The sequence below is a fragment of the Ursus arctos genome, unplaced genomic scaffold (genome assembly GCF_023065955.2).
Source record: "Ursus arctos isolate Adak ecotype North America unplaced genomic scaffold, UrsArc2.0 scaffold_4, whole genome shotgun sequence".
Lineage (NCBI taxonomy): Eukaryota > Metazoa > Chordata > Mammalia > Carnivora > Ursidae > Ursus > Ursus arctos.
The window spans coordinates 43,427,176-43,450,638 of NW_026623056.1; the positions used below are offsets into that span (position 1 = coordinate 43,427,176).

Below are 23,463 nucleotides of genomic sequence, written 5' to 3' on the forward strand. Positions count from 1 at the left end.
GGGGGGCTGAACCCCAAAGGTCCCTGAATACCGCGTAGAGACTGAAGCTAGTCCTCCTGGGTTCAAATCCCAGTTCTGCACTTGGAGCTGCACGACTTTGAGCAGATTATTTAGCCTTCTCTGCTTCCACTTCCTCACTTAATGGTTTAATATTTACTTGAAAAGCAAGGAAGACTTAACCCACAGTGTTGTTGTGGAGATCAGGAGTTACTCTTAGGTAATGCATTTCAGAACCATACCAGGAATGAAGGAAGTGCTCAATAAATGAGAGTTCAGTGACTACTCTACAAGCACGTGAGGAGCCCTGCAGTTTAACTCCTATCATTTGTTCCTGATTTCAAGTTGCTTAAAGTCTTCTGGATGAATCAACACTTGCACATTACATACAATGAGAAAAAAAAATTAAAGACTTTTATTATAGAGTTTATAATAAAGCCTCCAACTAAATACAATCAAGCGCTATAATGCCTAACACTGACAGTAAAAGCAATGATCAGGAGTAAGAGGAATCAAATTTGGCTCAACCAATTAGGAAGGGCTCCCTGGAGGAAGTGAGAGATTGATGTTACAAACATGAAACAAAATATATTTAATATTTTCAAATTTCAATCATATAGAAATTTGGATACATGAGCTGTTTTACTTTTGAACAGGCAGACGGTGAAATCTCCTTTGGAGTCAGAAGTATCATGTGAAGAATTTGCTCTGTATAAAACCCTGTACTTTATTACATCATCAGCTCCATGAGGACCCAGACTTGTGTCTGGATTTGTTCCCTGACAGGACTGGCACACAGTAAGCATTAAATACTTGTCATATGACTGAATATGTGAAAAGATGGCACACAGTTCCCAAACTGTTCAATTCTTACATACGACCTGTCTAGCCCCTTAATAATGGAAGTATACAATCATTTGCTAGCATCTTCTCCACTAACTTTCATGCTAACTCAGCTACTCTGCTGAAGTCATACTTCCTACACAGTAATTTCTACCAGGTTAAAAAATTGTCTCCTTCTTGAGCACCTAGTGATAGAGAATAAATTACAACTGCATCCTACAAGTTTCCGATGGACAAGGAGCCGTGTGTGTGCGTGTGCACGCACTGCCAGTAACGCGCATGATATCCTGTAGGACTGATGTCTGACAGAATTTAAACTTTCAAGTTATGTATGAAATGCCTAGAATAACACAGGGTGATGATACCAGGTACCTGCAAGAATGCTCTCAGGAGTGGTGAAATTGCCTTACAGGTTTTATTTAACTAATCTCCACAGATTAGAGGAATTCTCTTAGGAATTAGAGGCAAGTGGGTAATATTATTAGCTCCATTTTACAGGATGGAAGGCAAAGAAAAAAGTGGCTTGATCATAACTTTATTGTCCTATCTGTTGGTTCCAACAAAAGAACTAGGCATTCTAAAATCATAGACCTAACATCTAATACATTTCCCGCACATGTGAAAGTTTGCCTTCCGTCACAACTAAATAGATATCGATGCCTTCACACCTTTTTGTCAGCTATGATTACTCTGCCTAACTTATTACCTTTCCTATTACTCCCGCAAACCATCTTTCCCTCTGTTCCAGTCAGGACTTCCCGGCACTGCCTCAGTCCTGATACTGAGTGTGGTCCTTTACAATACTGACCCAAGCTGTTCTCTACACTGTGTGTCGACTAACAGTCCCCTTCACACTCTCTGAAATGCAGCACTCCCTGCCTTTATTTCTTACATTTTATTTAGCTTTGCATTTTCATTAAAGTAACAAATATAATAGTATAGGCGATTTTTAGTCTTGGGGAATCACTTCTACAAATTCTAGATCAAATAATTATTATAAGCCTTATTCACTGTCTTTTCATCCTTAGATGATAACTCCCTGATATGAAATATAAGTGCTTACCTCTTTTTAGGTAACTGCCTTCTCTTTAGCTCTTCCCAGAGTCTGATGGGAATGTGACTTTGATATTGAACAAATTGCCTCTCACCTCCTCTGTAGAGCCCTCTGCAGGCCTATTTTCAGCTGATCCTTATACCATATTTTATTGATTAAACTACTTCCATTTGGCTTCTGATTTAAATATGTTTGCTAAAATCTCATGTTCATTGGTAACATTCCGTTTCCCTCATTATTACAGGGTATTTCCTAGTGCGACTTCCATGCCTACACTTCACCAAGTCTCAACAAAGACCAACTCAGAGCCACAGGGTGAGCAGGGGCGTGTGTGCGTGTGTGTGTCCTGCTAATATATCTATCTATTTTGCTTCCTCATCCATAAATGAATGACAAACAATTTTTAAAAATCTTAATGCATTTCAATGTACTCTGGATATAAAGGAAATACAGGGCTAATCATTCATGTGAAAAATAAAAGAACCAAACTGTAAATACAAATTTCATCCCTTTTATTCATTAGAGAAAAAAGCACAATTGAAACTAAGCCTGCCTCAGTAACAGTAGCATGTACGAATGTCCACCTAATAATGCTGCAAACTTATTGTGGCAAATTCAAAGTTAATCAGAAGATTCAGGTAAAAGAGAAAACGCAAACATTTTCTTTGCCATTACTTTCCCACTGATAAGGCTGAAGAACCTATGATTTCTCTCTAAAAAGTCTTAAGAGCACGTCAGGTAGATCCAGGAAATATTACAGGCCAAAGAAGCTTTTAATCTAGAATTTTATTACTTTAGATATTAGAAGATATTCAGATATATTATTTATCTGAAAATTTATTATTTACAGCAAGCCTCTATGCCTTCTAGAATTATTTTTTTAAAAAACAACTATTATCTATATTAATATTTCTACATTTAAAAATACAGACTTCTGAGAATTTTTTTCTATGTAGTTAGGTTTCAGGTTAATGAACAAAGGAAAATCTCCTCCCTCAAAGACTAGTATTTCAGAATAAGAATTCTGTCATGGCATTTTAAAAAGCCATTATGATTAGACTTTCTCTGTGGCAGAATTTTTGTAAAATGTCACTTTATTTGATTGGTCCTACCTAACAGTATAAACAGACATCACAGTAATTGTTCCAAATGTCAGCAGTATGAAATTTCTGTAACTCTCTCTTCTTATCTCATTACCTTGATAATTTTCTTAGGAAAATGTAAGTACATATTTACCACATTTGTCTTATGTTCATCATCTGCCTATGTATCTAGTCCCCTAACATTCTACAATCATGTTCACATATTTGGAATGAGATAAGACTTTGTAGAGAAAACAGATGATAAATGAAGTCTACTGATGATATGTATGACACAAACTCTCAAAATGAACCATATTTAGACACAGGTTAATTTTGTACAACAGTCACTGCTTTATTGTTTCAGTATCTCAAGATTAGTTTCAATAATGACCTAAATATACCACCTCTGAGATGAGAAGTAGGAAGTAAAAAAGAAAGAGATGTATTCTTAGAAGTGGTTCTTAAAGACCTAACTGCTGGCAACTTCTTCCCTAGCATAGATTTCCTTCTACATGGTTCCCTTCTTTAAGTAATTTACCTTTATAAACTTCTTTAGCTTGAGAATTCTCAAAACAGTTCCCCTTCCTCAGAAATAAAAAGTTGACCATTGTTTATATTACTTGTGGCAAAAACCTGCTGTTCTTAAAAGGGAGAACTTCTCCCCGAAAACAGCCCGGGAGGCAAACTGTAAGCAAAAAGGGTGGGGGGGGCAGTCTTTTCTTTGACTAACACTTTCATCTATCTGTAAGTTCTATAGATGTTTATTTATTTACATGTGTTCCTGGAAGTTAGAAAGAATGGTGACAGAAGTTGGGAAGAAAACACCATTATAATATAATCTGTTAGAAAAGATGATGCCGACTTTCACAATATAGTACATTCTTGGAAATCATGAGTCACACTGTGTTCAAAGGTCAAGTGTGCATTATTATTCCAACATTCACCTTTTGGAACATGCTTGCGATACTCTATACCTAAGTGACAATCAATCTGATTGCTATTAGGCAGCCATGTGTTAGCGAAATGATTTCCGAGAATTCTATTGTGTTAGGAAGTAAAAACATGCTGAATAGTAAGTATGGAAAAGTACAAAGTGACATGTTTATTTTTTTCAGCTAAAGAATAGTGCAATGTAAGTAACTACCGGCATACCTGTTTACACATTCTTTTGCTACACTGAACTAAATGGAATCAAAATAATTATGTTAAACTGACTATATGGTCAACTACTATGGATCCCAAATGTAAACTATACATAATAATAGCCTCTGTGATATAAATATCTTACATGGTATCTTCTAAAATCACTATTTGAATAGGAGTGAATTGTACTCTGTAGGGCATACTCAACTTCTTAAAGTAAAAAAAAAAAAAAAAAAAAAAAAAAAAAAAATATATATATATATATATATATATATGCAATGAATTGAGCTGACTGCTATTTGGCCATAAATAGCGACTCTGGTTGGGACTGAAAAGTCTCCATTTCAGGTACCTGAGTGTGGTAAAATAACATGACCCGCAGGTTAATTTGTCTGGCCTCTGTTAAATGAGACTGGAAAAGAGAAATTCCACAAATGCAAACTATACATGGTTAATTGCAAGGACCTGCCCATCAAAACCATACCTAAAATGTGTTGTAAAAGCAGCCCAGTAACTACAAGGAAATAAGAGATCATAAAACCAAGGTTATGAGAGCCTGGGTCCTTTTCATTTTCCATTTTAAAGAATAAAACAATGTTGGAATGCCATGTTTCAAAAACAGGAGTTTGGATTTATTCAGGTACCAGAAAGACTGACGGGTAAATTCTCGACTTTTCTCTAGCAAGTCTGCGTGAGAAATCACGAAAGCAGGGTATGTTATGAATGGAGGGAATGAATCATAGGGCCCACCCTGAGGACCCATGACACAATTGTAGCAGACGCTAATTATCTGTACATTCCATTTCTTTCTCTTAGGTTCACAGACCTCAAAAATCTGCACCTGACTTCTTAATTTGTGTCCTCTTGGGTTTATTTACACCACTTTGGTTACACTCAAGGCACAATACAAAGCACATCTAGATCTTGACCAAAAAAAAAGGATCAAGTTTGCTCATGAGCTGTAAACAGTGAAACTACAGAACTAAGAGCGTGAAAAGAATCCAAATGTCTGTGTTTTCAAGCCTCAGCATGAGCGGAGTGGGCAGGAATGAGACCGGCTTACCTCTGGTGTTCCAAGAGCATGTTCTCCAGCTAAAAGCAGCATGCTCAGGCCTCCCATTTGAGTAGGATCTAAAAGTCAAAAACAAATAAATCATCAATTTACAAGCATGAAGTACATATAATCCACACAGAGTCAAAAAGAATACTAACAAAGACTCGAAACAACAGAACCGTATATAACTTGTTACAGAAAATTTTCAAAACTCTTCATATAGCAATAATCTGGCATATATGTACTTAAGTACTCATACTTTTGTGAGCCTTTTAAATCCCCCTATGTCCCACCATTTCAACATAACCCTTTCTTCAATACTACAGCTGTTTATAATATGAATTATCTCCTAATCTGATGCTTCTTGCCTTACTAAATGGGGGGTTTCAGTGGATTTTTTTTTTATTTTTTAAATTTTTTTAAAAGATTTTATTTATTTATTCGACAGAGATAGAGACCGCCAGCGAGAGAGGAAACACAAGCAGGGGGAATGGGAGAGGAAGAAGCAGGCTCATAGCGGAGGAGCCTGATGTGGGGCTCGATCCCAGAACGCCGGGATCACGCCCGGAGCCGAAGGCAGACGCTTAACCGCTGTGCCACCCAGGCGCCCCGGATTTTTTTTTTTTTTTTTTAAAAACAAAAGAGTGCTTACACTTGATGTCTAAGAAGCTTGAGTTTGTTATTCTCAAATTGTTATTTCTGCCATGTAAAATTAGGGCTGATAAAAAGTACCAGGCTATATGAGAAACTAGAGAACAGAGAGAAATTTTATAAATGAGCATTCCAAAATCTTGGGGGCTTTGCTCAAATAATCTTTAAAACTTTCAAAAACAAATTTAAATTAGAGAATGATGTATTTTTGATATTTTCAATCTTAGGGGTATAGTCAGGTGCTTCCTTGAAATACTTTTCGGATTTAAAGTGAATCCTTTTTATATTACCGAAGGCCTTTGTTTTCATTCCTTCAATAATCAACAGAAACAAAAAGACAAAATAAAAACAGCAAAGTGGTAGGTCTACGACCCAGGGTTATGACTAAACAAGTATTAGAGAAAATAAGAAACCTATATCCCTTAAGGTTGTCTTAAACGAATTAAATTTCAGATCTGCGTTGAAATCACATATGTGGCAATGCCTAACTTAGTGCCTGTCCTCGCGCATATAGGTCCTACATAAATGCATTCTTATTTTTAGGAATCTCTCTTCAATTAAAAATGAGAATCAGGCATACTGTTGCCTGAAGACATGGAAGAGTTTTTCTCTTTTTTGCTTAAAGATAGGACCTTAAGTATATTTTTGGACATGAGCTGTCCTAACTCATGAAGCCACTCTGATCACATCTTATATACAGTCAAATTTTTTTAAAAAATTGAAAAAAGAATCGGAAGGAAGGAAGGAAGGAAGGAAGGAAGGAAGGAAGGAAGGAAAGAAAAGAAAGAAAGAAAGAAAGAAAGAAAGAAAGAAAGAAAGAAAGAAAGAAAGAAAGGAGGGAGGGAGGGAGGGAAAGAAAGAGACAGAGAAGAGGTAAAGAAAAGAAAAGAAGAAAGAGAGAGGGAGGGAGGGAAGAGGGAGGAAGGAAGGAAAGGTTATTAGAGGGGAACGCAGGTCACCCAATGATCAGATGGTCAAGAAACAGCTCAGTGTTGGAAAGCAGCCCCACAGGAAGAAGCTACATATGGAATACACGGAAACTCTGGCTGCTGTGATGAAGCAAGGCTCTTTGTTGTTGTCTTAAAAATTCCATCTTTAATTAAATGTTAAGTTTAAGAACTACTGTGTTTGTTAAAATAGACACTTAAATCTATTTAAAATTAAAATGAGGGGGAAATGAATTTAGCAGGAAGTAAAATTTTAATTTGGTTCTTTGGATAGCTAAATACTTTTGCTGCTGTCATTCTAGAGATCAGGAGGACTGGATGATTGCTTTCTAATAGAAATAAAAATGTGTTAGTTCAAATTTTAAAGTAGAATAGGAACATGCTTACATGACAATTTATTTGCTATATACCAATGTGATTTTGCAAGAAGTTTGCTGTAAAACACAGACCAAAAAGGTACCATCATCTTTCACATTAATTTATACTTACACAACCTTATCTAGAAACATCAAAAATACGCACATAGCATGCTTTGCTTTTCTCTTTACCAAGAGGACCTGTACCAAACTAAATTCTACACAACTTTCTCTTCTTGGAAATCATACATTTAACTGCTTTGGGATTATTCAAAATAGCCAAATGACATGTGATAAGTACTGCCGGAAAAACAAAAGATTCCATGTTGAGGAAAAGCTTACACTGTCCTCTGAAGGCCCTGTGAGGATCCCCGAGATTCAAACAGCTAAGCCCCATGTTTTAATTAAAGGCAAATCCATCTGCTTTCACTGCACTGCAAGAGACACAACTGGAAATTTCAGAACATGTTATCCTCTATACACTAGCTTAAAAAAGACTTGACTGACCGTGGATTTACCGACATCTGTCACAGAGCCTCACATAATGAGACGAACTGAAGGTGTTTTCCTTCTTTATTTTACTTTACAGAACATTGTTTTTGTAAAGCTGACCTATCTTGGTTGATGTCTAGGTCTCCAACTTTCGATTTGTAGGTACAAAAGGTAGATTAATAAACTGTCAAAAATGGTGCTAAAAACAGACATCTTTCATAGCTCTCAAAGCTTTCATAGGTTTATCTACAATTATTATTGGTTTGTGAAGAGCTACTATATGGAAAACACCTACTGATACTGATTTAGAACCGGGAGAAAAAGGCATGGAAGACAAATGGTCATCGAAGGAATTTGGTTGGCAGCCCATCATCCATACACTCTTTTATGGTCCCAATGATAAAATGTTTTATTATAGAACACTTCAACTGATATAATTTGGGAAGTCCAGAAAGCTCACCAAGACTGCTAGCAAGCAAGGTGAAACTAAAATTGTAAAGTGACAGCTAAACAAGGATAAGATTCTTCTGGGATATGTGGGAGCATCACTGGGGGGGGGGGGGCTTTACCTAGAATTCTACTATAGACACCTACATAGCAATCACCTGAATACTTTATTTCCTCAGAATGCTGCCATTATGTTAGACTGCATTTCTTAGCATTCATATATGACAACACCACATACTTTGTTACATTATAAATCACACACTGAATTACGGAGTTCTGTTTTTAACTTTTTGAGGACCCTCCATACTCTGTTCCCTTAGTGGCTGTACCAATTTACAAGCAACAGTGCACAAGGGCTCCCTCTTCTCCACATCCTCACCAGCACTTGTCTTTCTGATAATGTTCATTCTAACAGGCATGAGGGAGTACATCACCGTGGTTTTAATTTGCATTTTCCTAGTGACTAGTAATGCTGAACATCTTTTCGTGTACCTGGTGGGCCTTTTGTACATCTTTGGAGAAATGTCTATTCAGAGCCTCTGCCTACTTCTTACTTGGGTGTTGGAGTTCCTTATAGATTTTTGGATATTAACTTCTCAGATATGTGGTTAGAAAATATTTTTCCGCATTCTGTAGGTTGTCTTTTCACTTTGTTGATGCTTGCTTTTGCTACATAGAAGCTTTGCAATGTAGTCTCTCACTTGTTCATTTTTTATTTTGTTGTTTGTGCTTTAGGTGTCATATCCAATAAAGACCATTACCAAGATGTATGTCAAGAAGCTTTATTCCTAAGTTTTCTTCTAGGATTTTCATGGTCTCAGGTTTCACAGTTAAGTCTTTAATCCACTTCATGTCAATTTTTTATGGTTTAAGATATGGGTCCAGTTTCATTTTTTTACATGTGAATATCCAATTACCCCAGCACCATTTCTGGAAAAGACGATCTTTTTTCCATTTAGTATTCTTGGCTTCCTTGTCAAATACTGGTTGATTGTGTATGTTTGGGATTATTTATGGGCTCTTGATTCTGTTCCATTGGTCTATCTGTCTGTTTTTTATGACAGTACCATATTGTCTTAATGACTATGGCTTTATAGTATAGCTTAAAATCAGAAATTATGAGGCCACCTGCTTTGTTCTTCTTTCTCAGGATTCCTTTGGCTATTTGGGGTCTTCTGTGGGTCCATATAAATTTTAGGAGTGTTTTTTCTACTTCTGTTAAAAATACCATTGGAAACTTGATAGGGATTGCATCCAATCTATAGATGGCTTTTGGTAATATTGTTTTAACAATATTAATTCTTCCAATCCATGAACACAGGACACCTTTCCATTTATTTGTGTCTTCTTTAATTTCTTTCATCAGTGTCCTGTAGTTTTCAAAGATCTTTTACATCCTTCGTTAAATTTATTACTAAGTGTCTTATTTTGATGCCATTGTAAATGGGATAGACTTAGTTCTTTTCCAGAAAATTTGTTGTTAGTGTATAGAAATGCTACTGATTTTTCTATGTTAATCTTGTATCCTGCAACTTTACTGAATTCATTTATTAGATCCAATAGATTTTTGGTTAAGCTATAGGCTTTTCCAAATATAAAGTCATGTCATCTGCAAACAGATAATTTTACTTCTTCTTTTTCAATTCTGGTTTCTTTTATTTATTTTTCTTGCCAATTACTCTAGCTAGGACTTATAATATCATGCCTAAGAGTGGTGAGAGTGGACACTCTTGTCTTATTCCTGATATTAAAAGGAAAACCTTTCAGCATCTCACCATTAGGTATGATATTAGCTGTGGACTTGTTGAGGTATGTTTCTTTTGTGCCTAATTTGTTAAGAGTGTTTATCACGAATGGATATTGGATTTTGTCAAATGCTTTTTCTGCATCTACTGAGAGGATGATTCTTTTTATTCTATTAATGTGATGTATCACATTGATTTATTTATATATGTTGAACCATCCTTGAATCCCCAGGATAAATCCCACTTGATCACGGTGAATGATCCTTTTAATGTGCTGCTGAATTTAGTCTGCTAGTATTTTATTGAGAATTTTTGAATCTATATTCATCAGGGATATTGGCCTATAGTTTTCTTTTCTAGTAGTGTCCCTTTCTGGCTTTGATATTAGAATAATGCTGGCCTTGTAAAATGAGTTTGGAGTGTTCCATCTTCTTTGATATTTCTGGAAGAGTTTGAGAAGAACTAGTGTTAACTCTTCTTTAAATGTTTGGTAAAATTTACTAGTTAACCCATCTGGTCCTGGGCTTTTCTTCATTGGGAAATTTCTAATTACTAATTCAATCTCCTTACTCATAATTGGTCTACCAAGACTTCCTATTTCTTACTGATTTGGTGTTAGTAAGCTGCATGTTTCTAAGAATTTCTCCTAGGTTTTCCAGTTTGTTGGCATACAGTCATTCATAGTAGCCTCTTATGATCCTTTATATTTTTCTGGTATCAGTTGTAGTGTCTCCTTTTTCATTTATAATTGTGTTGATTTGGGTCCTTAATCTTTTTTCTGTGGTTAGTCTGGCTAAAAGTTTGTTGATTTTATTTATCTTTTCAAAGAGCCAACTCTTAGTATAGTTAACCTTTTCTCTTGTTTTTCTGTTCTCTATTTCACTTATTTCTGATTGAATCTTTATTATTTCCCTTCTGCTAACTGGAGGTCTGTTCTTTTTCTAGTTCCTTAAGGCAGAGAGTTAAGCTGTTACTTTGTGATCTCCCTTGCTTATTAATGTAGGCATTTGTTGCTATGAACTTCCCTCTTAGAACTGCTTTTGCTGCATCCCACAAATTCTGGTATATTAGGTTTCCATTTGCTTGTTTCAAGAAACCTTTTATTTCCCCCTTAATTTCTTTTTGATCCATTGGTTGGCCTAGAGAATGCTGTTTAACTTTTATGTGTTTTTGAATTTTTCAGTTTTCCTCTTGTTTTTAATTTCTAGTTTCATGCCATTGTGGTCAGAAGATAATTGGTATGATTTATTCTTTTTCAATTTGCTAAGACTTGTTTTGTGGCCTAAACATATGGTCTATCCTAGAAAATGTTCCATGTGTGCATGGAAACAACCTGTGAACACTGATGGATGGATGAATGGATAAAGAAGATGTGATTACACACACACACACACACACACACACACACACAGAGTGAGATATTATTCAGCCATAAAAAATGGGGAAATCCTACCATTTGTGACAAAATGGATGCACCCTGAAGGCATTATGCTAAGTCAAATAAGTCAGAGAGACAAATGCTATATTATCTTGGGGCGCCTGGGTAGCGTAGTCTTTGAAGTGTCTGCCTTCGGCTCAGGGCGTGATCCCGGCGTACCGGGATCGAGTCCCACATCGGGCTTCTCTGCTAGGAGCCTGCTTCTTCCTCTCCCACTCCGCCTGCTGTGTTCCCTCTCTCGCTGGCTGTCTCTCTGTCACATAAATAAATAAAATCTTTAAAAAAAAAAATGCTATATTATCTTACTTATATGTGGAATATTAAAAAAGAAAGAAAGAAAGTTAGAAAGAAAGAAAGAGAGAAAGAAAGAAAGAAAAAAAAAGAAAGAAAGAAAGAAAAGGAAAAAAAAGAAAACACAAAAGAAACCAGACTTCTGCTTATCAGAGGCAGAGAGAGGGTAGAGGAAGGAAGAACTGGAGGAAAGGTGGTCACAAACTTCTACTTACAGCATAAATAAGTACTAGGGATGTAATGTAGAACATGATGCCTATAGCTGACACTGCTGTATGACAAACAGGGAAGTTGTTAAGAAAGTTAATTCTAAGAGTTCTCATCACAAGGAGAAATTTTTTTTCCTTTTTCTCTTTTCTTTTTATTGTATCTATGTGAGGAGATAGATGTTAGCTGAACCTATTGTAATCATTTCACAATGTATGTAAATCAAACCATCAGTCTGTATGTCTTAAACTTATACAACAATGTAGGTCAATTATTTCTCAATAAAACTGGATTAAAAAAAAGGTGTTATCATAATATTGCTCAACTTCCTTTCCCAGGCTCTCCATACTGCAAATGGTTCAGTGCTCTCATTTTGAAGAAAATCTGTTTATAATAAGTGACATAGGAACCATTAAGGTCAACAGCAACTTCATAGCTTCCACCCTGCCCAATCCCCCAATTTCATCCTGGAAAACTTCTCTCTTGATTACTGCACTGCAATAGCCAGGAAGACAGAGCCATTTGCAGAATGAATACAAGTACTTTATTTCACGGTAATAAATGCTTTAGCATTCCTTACCACCCAAAGAGTATTAAAGGTCCCATAACAAATGGGACCATCTGGAAGTTTTAATTTGCCTGGCTCATACAGGAATGGGGGTGGGGGGGTAGGATGGGAATTCCTTCCAAGAAACAGCTGTCAGATCCATCTCAGACTTGTGATGGAACTTTTCATATTCTTGCCCTAGATGTTTCAAATCCTCAGATGATCAACATAATTACGGCTTTTTAAGTACCCACAATAACTAAGATACTTATTGGGATAGCTTAATACTATGTATGTCTCTGTAAGCTACTTTGTTACATTATAAAATTCCCTGAGCTCTTAATCTCCACATTGTGGTCTGCCTTTCCATAACGTCAAAGTCAGAAATTCACATATACGTATAATGACTCCACTACTTGGTCCATACTCCCTTTAATTATATATATACACTCTATGTGTATTGTGTTTCAAAGCTTTCAGATATGCTATATCTTTGCATTGCTTCACACTGGTTATAAATTGTGCTTCTCTCTATGTATATATTACATATATATATATAATTTTTAAAAATACTATCTAAATGTATTGCCTTGTCCTTAAAAAGAATAATTGAAATAATGCCTAAACTCACCAGCCATTCCAAAATTTAGCTGAGGCATTTCTTCAGTCTTTGCTTTCTTAGGGCTTGGCAAATCTCTTGAAGAGTCAGATGGGAAGGCCCATGGTTTCTTTCGTGGATTGACAGTGGGTGTTGGGGATTTCACAGGCTTGTTTGTGGTAGGACACCATTTGTAGCCAGGATTTGCTTTCATAAATGCATCTTTATACTATAAATAAAGAATAGATAACAGATTTCAATTAATATACAGACTGAAAAAGTTCCAATAGCCTTTATATCTCACCCCCCCACCATTAAATATAAATGAAAAAATACTTTCAATAACTTCTATGGCTTTACTTATAGAAGAATGATAATCTGAGCCCAGGGCTTTAGAGACAGGACATGGATTTAACTCCTAGAAAGTTCATTTGTGGAAGATGGGTCCAGAGGCAACAAATTTCTATCCTTTGACCCACATCTTTTTTTAAGTATGCAAAAAGATGTCTTACCACGGTAGAGAGGGAGTTATTTGTAAGGGAAAGAGCAAGGGCTTTGAAGACAGAAAGAGCAGAGTTCAAACCCTAGCACCTCCACTTAAGCTAGACTGACCAAAGACCGACACTATAACCTCGCTGGGCCTCATCTTTAGCTTCTACGAACTGAGAACACCACCACCAATCCATAGGGTTATTGTAAATCGCGGTGCGTTGTTTGGCACCCGGTTCCGAGTGGGTATCACGTACACATTACAAACTGTGAGTCAATACCAGAGCCAGTAACCAGATTCTGCTCACGGCTTAATTTGAAAGTATGCCAAAAATACAATCCCTGCTTTGATGTACGGGTAAGGCAAATGCAGACAAACTTAACAAAGCAATGTATACAGTTTTGGGATAAACAAGCTACGATCAAGAGTGGTGAGAAGGGGAACAAGGTAGGAAAAACCGATGTATAACTCTTCAGGTGAGGATGCTGGGCCATGTGGAGGAAAAAGCACACCTCAGAGAGACTGTGGGTTCACTTCCAGACTACAGCAATAAAGCAAGCATCACAATAAAGCCAGTCAAATGGATTTTTTTGGCTTCCCAGTGTATATAAATGTTACGTCTACATTATACTACAGTCTATTAAGTGTGCAGTAGCACTCTACCTTAAAAAACAATGAAATATCCTAATTATGCTAAACAATGCTAACCATCATCTGAGCTTTCAGCAAGCTGTAATCACTGAACACAGATCACCGTAAGAAATGTAATAATGAAAATTTGGAAATATTGCTAGAATTACCCAAAGGTAACACAGTGACACAAAATGAACAAATGCCATTGGAAAAAAGGTGCCGAAAGACTTGCTTGACACAGCGTTGCCATAAACCCTCAGTTTGTAAGAAACTAAGTATCTGGGAAGCACCAACATCCCAGGATTTTACAATGAGCACGTGCGACTGCAAATGTGAACACGCTGAGAGCTGTGATGTGTGATGTTGCACTTTACGTCTTCAACTTGGAGGTTTCAACCTTCACTAACCATAGCCTCCTTTTCCCTTTATTTTTGTGATTTTTTTCCTGTAACTCTTTCTGCCAACTCCGTTGCTTCTTTCCCCTTTTGTGGCAATAAAACTAAATGAAATACATTTATTGCTATTCATTATACATTGCCAAAAGTTATATCATCTAATAAAAATGTATTTTCCATGTATTCAATTATTCCAACTTGCTAACTGCTAGAAACTTTATTAAATCAATACAATTGTTTCAATCCCATAAGCTTGCCCTTTAAAACGCTCACTCTAAGTGTAAACTAATTTAGTCTATGCTCCAAATAGCTTTTTATTTAACCCAACAGGAAAAAAGATTCTTTTATCCTTCGTATAAGAAGAAAGGGTATATAATCCAAATAAACATTTCTATTTTTTTCACTTTAAATCATGTAAATGAAAGCTGTACTGTAGGTCATATAATGCGAGTGTTAATAATCAATGGTTTAGAATTATCCCCAAATTATCTTAACTCAAGTTTTCTGAATAAGCTTTTTTTTTTTAAAAAAAAAGCAAAAACAAAAAAACCCTAAAAGCTGTACCTCTTGCATGTTGCTACATGGGTACATGTCGACAGAAGGGAAGCACAAAATAGTGAAAAAATAGTTCCACTTTTCTTTCTAGAATAATTAAAATGAGGATGCAAGGCCAGAGCCAAACAAGAATTTACCATCACAGAGCAGAATAAATTTGGAGGTATCCACTGTGATATAAGAGACACCCTACTCCGGTGCATTCACCTGCGTGGGGGATTTACATACTAAGCTGAAGCAGACAAATAGCCTTGCTTCCCGTCTGAAGGTGGAAAGTGACAAATGGTAGGGGAGGTGAAAATGGAAAGAGCAGACACATGCATCATTATTGTGTCCCAGGAAAAGGCACATGGGCTGGTTTGTCAGACGAACAGTCATCTGGACAAAGGTCACCACTCTACAAAATGACAAAAGACTTTCAAACAAATTAATTAACACATCTGTCATGAGAAATAAAAAATTTTTTTGGAGTTTTTAAAGAAGCAAGTCCCAGTTGTGAACGATGCTGGACTAGATGACAGACACCAGTTCAGAGCATGAATTAAAGTCTCTGCCTTCAAACTGTTTACAATCCACAATGAGTCACACAAACTTTTTTTTTTTAACCCGTGGTTCATAGGCCTTCCCTAGTTCAGGCATGAAAAATGGTTTTGCAAAGGATCTGTAAAAGGGGAAGCTCCCTATGGGCTGGAGAACAGAAGGCGAGAGAAAGTCCTGGAGGATGTGGGGTTTTATGGAAAATGATTACTGAGAATTCACTAGAAGGGTCAATACTGTGTATCACAATAATAACCTCGCAGGTCCTTAAACTGAACGTAAATGAGCAGGAACAAGATAACGCTCAATAGCTCAATCAAAAATGTACTAAGCAAAAGCATTAAGAACGTGAGAGAGAGGAAAGAATAACACACAGTCCTTGTCCTTTAGGAATGTAAAGCTTACATGGGGATGTCATAAATTTATGTAAAGACACACTTGAACACCAAGTGAAGGCGGAGGCAGAAAGAGCCTCGGAGTCTGAGGATGTCTCTCTGTCCTTGGAACTGGACACCTCATCAATCACTTGCTCTGATTCAACTATAAGAAACAACAGAAAGGCTTAATCATTTGTTGTGATGAGGTTATTAGGAAAGGGATTATAGAGAAGGCTGAGTAAGGGAGAAATGAAGGAAGACAGTATATAGTGTGAAGCAAATAGCTGAGTGAAACCGTTAGCATGCTGGTCAACTATGTGGACAAAAATCCATCGTTAGAGGATTTAAAGGGCCAAAGAGATGGGCCCTGTCCATCTGGATCTCCAGGGCACGGCTCTTCATGCTGGGAGTGAGAGGGGAGCCTGTTTTCATCCAGGAACATCAATCACGGGCTATTGGTCCAATCTCGTGGATAATTAACCCCTTGTTAAAATACTGATTTTCAAAAATCTCTCGTTAAAATAAAAATTCACCTGATGGTTTCCATTTTTTTTTCTTCAAAGTTCCCAACTGCTTAGATAACCTAAGTGCATCTACTTTACAGACACGGTTTGTCATTTATGCAAGGTGCTCAGCACACGCTGGCTCCCTTCTCCTGATCCCAACCACCACAACACTTCATCAGCAATAACAATAAGTCACTGTTACTCAGTAATGGTTAGCGCACACCCTTTGCCGTGGTAGTCTGTTTCCTTCATATATGACAATGACATTATTATATACCACAAACAATACTCAATTGATGTTTATCTTTTAAAAAGTGGGTCTCAACATTAAATACCTTTCTGGAACATTTATAAGAATGAAAATTTGACTTCAAAAAGCACCTTAATGTTAATGAAAAATACACTAACTATTCTCCAATTACTTGTTTTTAATGGGGGGGGGGCATCTAAAATCCAGTAGAATTTCTAGCTATTATTACAGTCCAGATTTTTTTAACACAGTGAAAAGAATGGCAACCCTGGAGAGGTCCAGGAGTAAGGACCCCTGGAAATGTCTATACAAATAAAGACAGCTGATTCTGGTGCCAATATGTGAAATAGCACCATGATTAAAAAACAAACAAATAAACAAAACAAAACCTACCAGAACCACAGAGGAGAGACTACAAAAAACTATCCGATTTTTAAAAAACAGATCGAACACATTTTTTTATTTTGTAACTCTGCAGGGGTTTAAGTGACCCCTCGCATAATAAATTTTGAGACAGCTGTACCTCTTCCCACGGGCAGCAGAAACCACATTATCCAAGGCTGGGAGAGGAGAGGCGGATGCTTGACAAGTGTCACTAATCTGGAGATTCAGCTCTAAAACTGTTCATTTAGATAACAAAACTCAAAGCACTATCTGATCTGAATTATTTTTACTAGATATTTTGAATAGGAAGAAAATGAGACTATTATGTGACAGAACATGGAATTCAGTTTATGGTTTTGACAGAACGAAAATATTTTAAGCTATACATTAACCTGCATGACTTTTATGATAAAGCTACTCCAATAAAAATTATACACTTCAAAAAGAGACTTAAATAAGCGACCAGGAAATTGTTTGGTTCCACTATAGAAAATTTATAAAGGAAAAACTAGGTTGGCTGTAGATAAGGTTACCTAAATTGGCTGTAAGGATTATCATGGCAACAATGGTTCATTTTCATACATAAATTTTTTAAAAGGACAATTTTACTCCCTAATTTAAATCAGGAGAAAAGTCAGTTTAATTAGTTAGCACTAATAAAAAAAATCAAAATTTCAGAATTTCTTTTAACATGTCATTTTCTTACCTTGTGAAAAGTAGATAGGGATCTGGGAAAGAAAACATTATTTACATTTCTGAAAATGTATTAATAAATTCATACGTTAACTAATTTGAATTGTAAAATGTGTAAGTTTTCTTTTTAAAAAAATGTGTTTGCTAAGGTTTAGTATTTTCCTTAAACGATTCATACTTTCTCCTTACAAAATCATTTATGGTATGAATTTGTAATTTTTCAAGCAGGGCAAAAATTAATTTTTATCTATATCCCTTGAATGGTCACCATTTCCAAAGTAATCAAGATTTACTGCAGTAACGTCTTACAGAATATTGGAGTTATAGTCCCTCAATCAATCTAAAAATTAGTATCTTTTTTTTTTTTAAAGATTTTATTTATTTATTTGACAGAGACAGCCAGCGGGAGAGGGAACACAAGCAGGGGGAGTGGGAGAGGAAGAAGCAGGCTTCCAGCGGAGCAGCCTGATGTGGGGCTCAATCCCATAATGCTGGGATCATGCCCTGAGTCGAAGGCAGACGCTTAACAACTGCGCTACCCAGGTGCCCCCCTAAAAATTAGTACCTTGAAACCAATACCAAAATAAGTTTTAAGAGACTTAGTTTAAATTTTCCATATATCACTCGCTGTGGGATCTATTTTTCATCACTAGCTATGGCTTCTATAATTTTATTTTATTTGAATATTTAAATGTTAGTGTTAACTAACTGGACTGGTATTTCTGAAGTCAAGTAGTTAGCTCACTCAGCTGAACATGTATCCTGTTAGAGGCTATCAATCACACTGGAGAGTATCTGCCATGTTGGGCAAACCATACAACTCGTTTTGTTGGCTCTGGGGTTTCAGTTTTGCATTCTAGTAGCCCTTCATTTTGTTAACAGGTCCTAATAAAAATCATAAATAATCACTTGGTAGAGAAGAATCAAATACAAACAAACTCCAGTTTGCATATCAGGAAAACGACAAAAACTACCATTGGTAGAACACTGAAGCTTTACGGAATGATTGTGTGTACACTGCCTTATTGGCATTTCACTCAACCCTACAGGGCAGGGCAGGCATCTTTACTGACATTCAGAGGCAGAAGCCCAGAAAGATCTGACAAGGGAGAAAGCCAAGTCCAAGAACTCAAGCTCCACTACTACTAACTTGCTTCCTTGGATAAGTCACTTTACTTTCTGGGCCTCGGTGTCTTCATCTTTAGCTGTTGGGGAAAAAAAAAAAAACTACCTCCTGGGATTATTATGAGGATTAAATGAGTTAAATATTTATAAAAGAACCCTGGGCAGAATAAAGCAATATTCAAAAATTGATTATTATCATCTCAAAAATGAACACTTGAATACTTTTTTTAAAATACAGTAAGAAAGGGGCACCTGGATGGCTGTCAGTTAAGCATCTGGCTCAATTTTGGCTCGGGTCATAATCTCAAAGTCTTGAAACTGAGCCCCAGGTCAGGCTCCGAAATCAGCAGGAGTCTGCTTGAGGATTCTCTCTCACTTTTCTCCCTCTGCCCCTCCCCCTGCTCATGCTTGCTCTCTCTCTCAAATAAATAAATAAAAATCTTAAATAAATAAATAAATAAATAAATAAATGCAGTAAGAAAGTCCTGATATCTGGAACACAGGAACAGAAAAGGTCTCAAAAACAAGACCTCCCATGAAACATGGAGCCTAAGTCTTTGGTTTTACTGTCCATGTCCCCTCAAAGTAGCAGGGCCCCTATTAAGTCATACTCAGACAACCCCATACAGAATAAATCATGTCATTAGATGTAGCCAAAAGTGGCTGACAGAGGACAGCAACAAACACCAACAGCTGAGGGTGGGCCCAAAAGACTGATTCATGGAAAACCAAAGAGGAAATTCAAAAGAAGAATTAAGAATCATTCACCATGTAGAGAAAAATGTGACTATAACTTACTGTTGACAAAGGTCTCGCCAAATTACAAATTATAAAATAATTATTGTTTGGAAGTAATGGTTTGAAATTTTCAAAAATATTTGAAAGGCATTCTGAATGCTTGAAGTAAGGAAGTATATAAACAAAATTTTAAGTAAGGTTTCCAGGATAAATATATAAAATAAAGGGTTTAAGGGAACAGGCAGGTTTCATCTACTGCAAATCACTTACGTGTAACAGCAGTTTCTCAAGGATGCTGGAAAAATGAGGTGCTACTCTAGTTTAGTGGTATGCAAGGTGCCACAGCATGCTTGTAAGAACACGGATGCTGTTAAGCATGATATGTGTGACAGTAAACAAAAATTCCCTACAGTTATAATATATGAGAAAATGAGAGTCTGTCCTCTTTGGAGAAAAACCCATTTCTAATAAAGCCAAAGCAAGGGAATAAATAGTTTAGTTTTATCTTTAAGAAATATGAAGGAAGAATCAGTTACTAAAACTCCATGGAGTTTTGTGGTGATGAGAATCTTTCCTAGGGTACTGATGGCAATAGATACAAAAGGCTATTATAGTTTACCTTCAGGTTGCATTTTATTGCATTTAATTCCATAGTTGTTTTATTGCCATACAACTGAACCTTCAAACTCGTCAGCCTGGTCTCACGAATTTTGTCTTTACAACATTTCCTGCTAGTGTCCTACACATATCCTAGGCTCAGGGTAAGACAAACTTTCTTGTTCCTGAAATTGTTCTTACTATCCCACATCTGCTCTTATCCCTGCCTTTCTCTCTGAATCCTACACCAAAGCCCAGAACACATACTATCAACTCCATAAAGCCTTTTCTGAAATATCCCCACTAACATCCACCCCAGCACAAGCAGACTCTTTCCGTTAGACATTTTACTGCTACCATTTTTACCATAATTAGCTCAAACCTCTTATCTTGTAGGCATCTAAGTAACCAGCACATAGTAAAAGAATGCTAGTCAAACAGGCAACAGTATCCCAGCTCCACAATGTGCGCGTGGTCAAGATATCAACTCCAAAGGGCCCTAGATCCCTGCTCTAAAGAACGGGGACAATTGTAACTGACTTTGTGTTTGTGCTTCTGTAAAATGTCAGGCTTGGGATGAACCAATCAATCAATAAATGCATGCATTCTGCCTTATGCCTCTGATCTTACAAAAAAGAAGGGAGATGGTATTATAAAGGTATTCAAATTTGTTTTTGACTTTCCAGATCCCCTCCTCTTCTTGGCACCTACTCTGCTCTTCCTGGAGGTCTAGATAGGTGATCTTCTAAACTGACTGTAAATTAATTAATTCTGACCATTAGTTTAAATGACAAGTGGAAGGTTCCAGCAATATCCTAGACAAAAACACAGATTTGTATTCCGGTATTTGTAAGAGTGCGGACATACGATGTTAAAGCGAAAAGTAAGGCCGCTCCTGAATCTCCTACCAGCAGTCCCACCGTCAGAAACCAGCAGTCCCACAGCCTGGGAACATCCTTAACCCTGAACTATCACACGCACTGCTGAGTTTAAGAAAATGACCCATGTTACAGCCTTAAGATGGTATTATTTACATTACTTATAACCAGTTATTGCTCTAATGAGATTCATCAGACAGCATGAAACCCTCATTCAACCCTTCCCCCCCCCCAAACAATGCAAATGAGTACTGGGCAATAATTCAAGAAACTGAAAACAAATCCCAGAATGGCTGTTTGCTCTCACCAGATGCACTAAAAGATAATCAGGAGCAAGAAAAGCATTAGAGAAAGTTTTAACAGGTTAAAAAAATAAACCCTCCCAAGTTGTATTACTTAGTCCTCACTTCTTTTAAAAAACATCTTTTTAAGTATTCACATTCACACAAAAACTATCCTGAAAGAGTATGTCTGGTTCCTATAGAGAACACAGTTAAAATCTAGTGTCTGAAATGAAAACGTTACAAAAGTTTTAAAAATGACTGCCTGGTGAGAGGCCCTTGCAGAGCTGAGACCTTATTCACCATCAGCAACCACCACAGACTTGGTATACTGACGTCCCCCCCAAGGAAGCTTTTCGTTGGTGAAAAGGCTGTTGCAAGAAGACTGCACTATTAACACAAAAAGCACCAGCACGATGGCCTGCACTTTAATGTAATTTCGAAACCATGTAGCAAATACACAGAAACAAGTCAGGATCACTTACGACCAGAAACCGATTATAGAAAGATGTTGAAAGTGGCTGAACCTTCCACACTTGACTAGACATGAGACAGTGTTTCCTAAGAGCAGCTGCAAACAAGGCAGGTTGCAAGGCGGAAGGTGCGCCTCCGCGTGGAGCAGATCGCGGGAGGCCACCTTAACAGACTGCATTAGGGCGCCACGATGGCAAATATTGTGAGCCTAATTAAGTAATTAGTAAGAGATTTCCTGTATGGAAATAATACTTCCTCCTCTTAAAAGTGGCCGCCTATTGGGTTTCTAAATTAGCAGTATTTAAGAAAAGGCAAACAATGTACTTGGGACAGGCTGCATGATATAAAAAAACAACAATCCAAAACCAAACTCAAGTGTTTAATTATAGGAAGTTAATGCGGTTCCCTGTGAGGTTTCAGATAATTGTTTATTTTAACATATAAGCGTAGGACTATAAAAAAAATTTAAGGCTATTTAATGGGAAAATGCTGTTAATTACTATTATGCTAGTTGAAATCTACTGAAACATTTAAAATCACGTAGGTTACTGGAACTGATTTTAAATTTTCCAGATACACGGGGCACCTGGGTTGTTCAGTCTGCTAAGTGTTTGTCTTCAGCTCTGGTCCTGATCCTGGGGTCCTGGGATGGAACCCCATGTGGGGCTCCCTGCTCAACCGGGAGCCTCCTATTCTCTCTCCCTCTTTCTCTCCTGCCTGCTTGTGCTCTCTCTAGCTATCTCTCTCTCTCAAATAAATAAATAAAATCTTTAAAATATAAAAAAAAATTTCCAGATACGCTTACATAGTCAAAATCCTGTCTTTACTAATAGCTAACTCACAAAGTCTTATGTGAACATTAACTACATAACAACTACGCTAATCATATACTCTGGATTCAAATATCCTTTAACATTGCATAAGAAATTTTTATCTTACATATTAGCTTGTTAAACAACTCAATAAAACCACAGCAATTAAAAGAATTATTTTTCCACATACTGAGATGTCTAATAAAACGTGTCACTTGAAATTCTATATTTTTGTCCCCTGCTGGTTCTTCTTTTCATAGAACTTCACCAAATGTTGGATAGCAGGGGTTTTCATGAATCAAGATTGTTTGCAAGTTACAATGCTGAAGGAGTAATGTGAGAATTACTCCTTTCAAGTTCAACCACAATGATACCGCTTTGCCTTTCCTTCACTTGCTAAATCCATTACACAATACATTTTCAGAGCATGATGAACTCATTAATTTCAGACTAATTTAAAAACAGACTGGAGTACAATTTTTGAAGGAATTCACTCACTGCTGTCAGGACTGATCCAAATCCCCCCTCTCTGAATAGCCATCCTGCATAGAAGTGCTTCTGCCTATGAAGTCTTTACATGCGTGCACATATCATAACACGTCAAGTTTCACTGCCATTCATTCCTTCACTGATTTTAAATATTCATGCTGCACTACCTACACAACAGAAATAAACCAAAGCATATCTCTTAATAACTGTATTTATTACAAAATCAAAAAATGTTAGAACGGAAAGGGATGTAAGTTTTTGTCCAATTTCCTCATTCTAATAACATCAAAAAAAAAAAAAAAGGCTGAAACCCAGATATTGACTTTGATACTGTCAGAAGGTTATTTAGTGTTAGAA

General features: G+C 36.7%; 1 protein-coding gene across 24 annotated transcripts in view; it reads right to left on the bottom strand.

Moving 5' to 3' along the window:
• The window catches only part of BBX (BBX high mobility group box domain containing), a 266,345-nt gene that overhangs the window by 70,280 nt on the left and 172,602 nt on the right, over positions 1-23,463 (bottom strand). For all 24 annotated transcript variants that reach the window (XM_048215165.2, XM_044381783.3, XM_026492720.4 and 21 more), the window contains 2 exons: positions 12,926-13,121; positions 5,183-5,250 (listed from right to left, as the gene is read on the bottom strand). In XM_048215165.2, the coding sequence (XP_048071122.1) occupies positions 5,183-5,250; positions 12,926-13,121 (264 nt within the window). The remainder of the gene's footprint in view (positions 1-5,182; positions 5,251-12,925; positions 13,122-23,463) is intronic.